At 36.0% G+C, this 6,000-nt stretch overlaps 1 protein-coding gene across 1 annotated transcript; it reads right to left on the reverse strand.

Moving 5' to 3' along the window:
* Positions 1-335: 335 nt before the first annotated feature.
* LOC120432806 (hepatocyte cell adhesion molecule-like) lies at positions 336-5,371 on the reverse strand. The gene is made up of 5 exons (XM_039598015.1): positions 5,307-5,371; positions 2,486-2,806; positions 2,076-2,333; positions 1,703-1,819; positions 336-1,412 (listed from the first exon to the last, which is right to left on the reverse strand). The coding sequence occupies exons 1-5, from the start codon at positions 5,353-5,355 to the stop codon at positions 1,213-1,215; spliced, it is 945 nt and encodes a 314-aa protein (XP_039453949.1). The 5' UTR covers positions 5,356-5,371; the 3' UTR covers positions 336-1,212.
* Positions 5,372-6,000: the final 629 nt, after the last annotated feature.

The raw sequence follows: 6,000 nt of genomic DNA on the forward strand, positions 1-6,000 counted from the left end.
AGACTCAGCAGGATGTGACTACTTTCACAGTATTTCAGTACTAACTGAAAGCAGTTGTCATTGCAATTTCTTGTTATTACTGATCATCTTCAGATAAGAATGTGTGAACTCAGACCAGGCATGATGTGACTAGAATAGAAATGCAGAGAAAGAAACAGTAAATGTTTAATTATTTTTTTAAAAATCTATATCAATAATGATGATAAAATATTGAATTGAAAACAACTCCAAAGACATCCAGTTTTATTTATAAAGCACTTTAAAAGAGAAACAACTAATTAATGGCATCATTCAACCGTTGCAAAGTCATCAGTATTCATAAATATATGTCTGTGCAAAAGCAAAGTGTATAGTAAATTAAAATTCAGCAAATGTAAAACAAAAGCTTTATTTATAATGTCATAAAGAGATTTTAACACCAGAATAATGACACTGTCTCTACATTTATGCTTAAATGTGTCTTCGGTTGTTTATCTAACATATGAATTGAACAAAGAAAAATCTGCAACATGATTACAGACACCGGACTGGGCTCCATAAATGTTGTTCTGACTTCGAACATTTCCTTGATATTTGTACTGATGCTAATTTTAAAAACACTGGCACCGCTGAACAACAACAAAACTCCAGATATGTGTGTTAAACTTGCCCCAGGGGTATTGGAAGTACAAATAAACTACGACCATGTTGAACCTGTGCTGCCCCTGTGATCCCAGACTGATGACCAAATATCATAAATGCTGTTGTTATTATGATTATAACAGGTAGTTTGACAGTGCTCAAATTTAATATACTCTAATGTTTTACTGTGTGATATTACTTGAGATGCTATGATTTGGTGCTACATAGTGACATCTGACCTGAACTGTATTTAAATTATGAAGCAAAAAGTGTTATGCAGCAATGAAACCAAATAACATGAAACAAAATGCACTTTGTCACGTTGAGTTCAAAATAAAAGAGAATCTGCCATTACAATCATAAACTTTGTTGTATCAGAGGTTCACAGCAGGAACATAAGACTGGATGCATTAAAGCGCTTTCAAAATTTGGAAGAACAGTGAAATGTATGAAAATCAATATTTATGAGCTTTGATGATTTGTCTGATAGGAAGTTCCATTAAATAAAAGACCTTTCGGTATTTCGACACCACCTCCTCCCTCTGTGGACCTTCAGTGGTGTAGTCTGTGTAAAAATGCTGATCACTTTAATCACCTGATTTTATGGATGTTGACATACAAACAATCATCTCCTGCTTGTTCAGTGCGCCGAGATCGCCTTGAGGACTTGACTAAAACTTGGCCGTACTCCACCTCTGCCTCCACCTCCACTCTTTTCTCCATTTTCTTCTGTTCTTTCTTTTTCTTCACTCTAACATCGGAGTACATTATTTGCTGTCCATCTTCTTCATCTGCAGAGTACAAAGAAGATCAAATTAAAATTCATGAGCCCTTTTGTAATTTAATCATGTCATGACATTTTTTTCCTAAGTAGTGTTAGCCCAACAACTGGCAACAGTGTACAGTGGTTTGTTTGATTCTTATCAAAATCCATTCAAAAACTGCTATCTAAAATATTTTTGTTTGTTTGTTTTTTCTTTATTGAAAAAAAAGCAAAACCAAAATTTATTTTTTATATTTGCAAAAAACAAAGCAAAGAAAGACCAATCTGAATGAACTGAATAAAAAGGAAGATTTGTACCTTTTGTAGGTGTGTTTTTTTGTTTCTTCCTCTGCGCACAGATGACTGCTGCAGCCACAGTTAGGAAAATTACCAAAGCCGAGAGAACACCACAGATCACTGGCAAAATACCTGCTTCTACAATAAAACACACAAAACAAGCAAGTCCACAAACACGTTTTTATGAAGAGAAAAAATGACATCAATTAACTTAAAGGTCGATATTTACTAATGTACCATCAGTCATCACTGTTGGGAGTTTAATTTAAGAATGATTATTAAGATGTTTGTGTCTTATTGTTTGAGGTGCAGGTAATGAAAATACACAGATGATTTACAAAAGATGTTTAATCCACTTATTAACAAAACTTTTATTAATAATGTTCTCACTCACCACAGATAGATATCTTCTCTTCTTTGAAGACATTACTGACGTTGTTCCTGACTGAGCAGACCAGACGTCCTGAGACGTGCTGTTTCAGAGTGATGATGTTAGTCTCCTTATTTCCAGAAAGGAGCTCAGCATCTGTCAGTGTGCGTCCATCCAGAGTCCAGCTGTACTGAGGACTGTCCCCTCCCTCAGAGGAGCAGGACACCCTCATCTCTCCCTGGGACAGACACTCAGAGACCAGCAGGACAGAGGACACAGGAGCTGAGAGAAACACACAAAACCACACAGTAGATTTTACATCAGAATCTCCATAATTCTTTATAGTATAGTGGAGATATATAGATTACCAAAACAATGCTAAGTTTCAGCCTACTAATTGTTGTCATTTCCCAACAGAGGAACAAAAAATTTACCTTGAACAAATATACATAAAGTCCGCTCGCCTGATGCTCTTCCATCTGAATCAAAGGTTTGAAGGGTATAATTACCATGGTCCTTCCTGTTTAGGCTACTGATCCTAAATTTTCCATTACTAGGAAAAAATAAAAATTTGTTCTCTGTGGTATCATGAAGACTCTTATTGTGTTTCACATCCAATATTTTTGATGAATCCTTTAACAAGTGGTATCTAGGTATTTCTGAGGTGCTGTCCATCAGCTGGATGTCCACAGTTCCTCCCAAAGCTCCATAACACTGAACTCCATCCTGTCTGCCATCACAGTGAGTTTCCACATCTGCAAATAAACATAAATAAACAACAGCAAATTTTGAGAGACCAGTCCCTGGATTGTGGCACCATTTGCAAATGTTTATTTGAAAAGAAGTTTTTGTGGCTTCAGTCTTTCCCAATTCACATTAACTGAAGAAGCGTTGATTAGCATCCATTATAGAGGTCAGTGAGTGAAACACAGGGTTCAGCTAACAGCACTATTTCCCAATTAGAGTGAGTTGTTTTCATAAAGAACATTTTAAAATTATGGGTAAGATGTCTAAATGACACTAGCAAAAACCAACAGTACACCGTAGATATAAGTTTTGGTAACCAGTTAGTTATGTACAGGCAATGTATAAGGAATGTGTAACAAATACACGTTCAGTATTTGCAGGGTGATCATTAATACAAAAATCAAAGGAACTGGGATCAATAACAGATCTTTCTTTAAACATAAATGTTAATAATTAATGTATGGATGAAACTGTTTTGGCAAACATTCGTTTAGATTGGAGCACCCATTACATACAGACATACATACATACATAGGTTATGATCTTTACAGGGAGTGCAGAATTATTAGGCAAATGAGTATTTTGTCCACATCATCCTCTTCATGCATGTTGTCTTACTCCAAGCTGTATAGGCTCGAAAGCCCTCTACCAATTAAGCATATTAGGTGATGTGCATCTCTGTAATGAGAAGGGGTGTGGTCTAATGACATCAACACCCTATATCAGGTGTGCATAATTATTAGGCAACTTCCTTTCCTTTGGCAAAATGGGTCAAAAGAAGGACTTGACAGGCTCAGAAAAGTCAAAAATAGTGAGATATCTTGCAGAGGGATGCAGCAGTCTTAAAATTGCAAAGCTTCTGAAGCGTGATCATCGAACAATCAAGCGTTTCATTCAAAATAGTCAACAGGGTCGCAAGAAGCGTGTGGAAAAACCAAGGCGCAAAATAACTGCCCATGAACTGAGAAAAGTCAAGCGTGCAGCTGCCAAGATGCCACTTGCCACCAGTTTGGCCATATTTCAGAGCTGCAACATCACTGGAGTGCCCAAAAGCACAAGGTGTGCAATACTCAGAGACATGGCCAAGGTAAGAAAGGCTGAAAGACGACCACCACTGAACAAGACACACAAGCTGAAATGTCAAGACTGGGCCAAGAAATATCTCAAGACTGATTTTTCTAAGGTTTTATGGACTGATGAAATGAGAGTGAGTCTTGATGGGCCAGATGGATGGGCCCGTGGCTGGATTGGTAAAGGGCAGAGAGCTCCAGTCCGACTCAGACGCCAGCAAGGTGGAGGTGGAGTACTGGTTTGGGCTGGTATCATCAAAGATGAGCTTGTGGGGCCTTTTTCGGGTTGAGGATGGAGTCAAGCTCAACTCCCAGTCCTACTGCCAGTTTCTGGAAGACACCTTCTTCAAGCAGTGGTACAGGAAGAAGTCTGCATCCTTCAAGAAAAACATGATTTTCATGCAGGACAATGCTCCATCACATGCGTCCAAGTACTCCACAGCGTGGCTGGCAAGAAAGGGTATAAAAGAAGAAAAACTAATGACATGGCCTCCTTGTTCACCTGATCTGAACCCCATTGAGAACCTGTGGTCCATCATCAAATGTGAGATTTACAAGGAGGAAAACAGTACACCTCTCTGAACAGTGTCTGGGAGGCTGTGGTTGCTGCTGCACGCAATGTTGATGGTGAACAGATCAAAACACTGACAGAATCCATGGATGGCAGGCTTTTGAGTGTCCTTGCAAAGAAAGGTGGCTATATTGGTCGCTGATTTGTTTTTGTTTTGTTTTTGAATGTCAGAAATGTATATTTGTGAATGTGGAGATGTTATATTGGTTTCACTGGTAAAAATAAATAATTGAAATGGGTATATATTTGTTTTTGTTAAGTTGCCTAATAATTATGCACAGTAATAGTCACCTGCACACACAGATATCCCCTAAAATAGCTAAAACTAAAACAAACTAAAACTACTTCCAAAAACATTCAGCTTTGATATTAATGTGTTTTTTGAGTTCATTGAGAACATGGTTGTTGTTCAATAATAAAATTATTCCTCAAAAATACAACTTGCCCAATAATTCTGCACTCCCTGTATAGTAAGCTGACTGAAGTGCTTTTTCCAAAATCCAAAGGGATTAAATAAATATTTGAAAAAGGGGTAGATCTTCCATTCTATTTTATTATCAATATTATTACTTATATATCATTAAATCTGATATTTTTTCACAAGTATTTATTTTAAATTCACGTAAATGTTAAAACAAATCAAATATTGCAATTAAACAGTTAAAGGGTTCAGATTATTTTAACAAACTGCCACTGTGTTCATCCGATCTCTATCTGAATTTTTCTTATTTTTATTGGTTCAATGTTTGAGCATCTCATAATGTCAAATGTATTTAATTGACGGGATCCTGTAGCTGTAAAATGTGTTATTTATAATAAAATTAAGTATTAATAAAGGGCTTCATGTGAAAAAAATGAACAGCTCACCACGAGGCACTCCACACAACAGCAATAACAGTCCAACTACAGCTTCCATGTCTGCTCACAGTTCGGCTTTCCCTCAAAAACAAACGTGTGTGTGTGCTGCTCTGAACTAACTGCAGTGTGCTCTAAGAGGAATCAGCCTCAGAGGAAAATATGTGAAAGCGTTGATGTCAGGTTTTATTAGTTCTATTTATATTTTCATGTGCTGTGAAGATAAAAGGAAATCACATAAGCTGTTCTTTCCCTTTGTAGCCTTTAAGAAAATAGTTTCATTTGTGACCAACTGCAAGGAAGAGAACAAAACATGTGTCATTTATTCATAGAGGTTTTGAGACTGATGATATTATCTAATGCCTAAGAAATCCATTTTCCCATATTTAAAAGAAATAATCTATTACAGAAATATGTATTTAAACATGTGTAAATAATAATAATAATAATAATAATAATAATAATAATAATAATACATTTTCAACCTCTGCCAATCTAGAAAAGACCAGTCTGCGTATTAAACAATAACTATAACTATTATGATTAATTTCATATGTAAAAACTTAGATTTCAGAAGAATATATATAAAATATATGTAGTACTACCACAAAAAAATATATGTTTCATTTTTAAAGCTTGACAAGGGATCATTTTACATATTTATCATTAAAAGTATAGTAATAGTACAAATCTTGAAAGCCTAAAA

This window comes from Oreochromis aureus, linkage group 2 (genome assembly GCF_013358895.1).
Source record: "Oreochromis aureus strain Israel breed Guangdong linkage group 2, ZZ_aureus, whole genome shotgun sequence".
Lineage (NCBI taxonomy): Eukaryota > Metazoa > Chordata > Actinopteri > Cichliformes > Cichlidae > Oreochromis > Oreochromis aureus.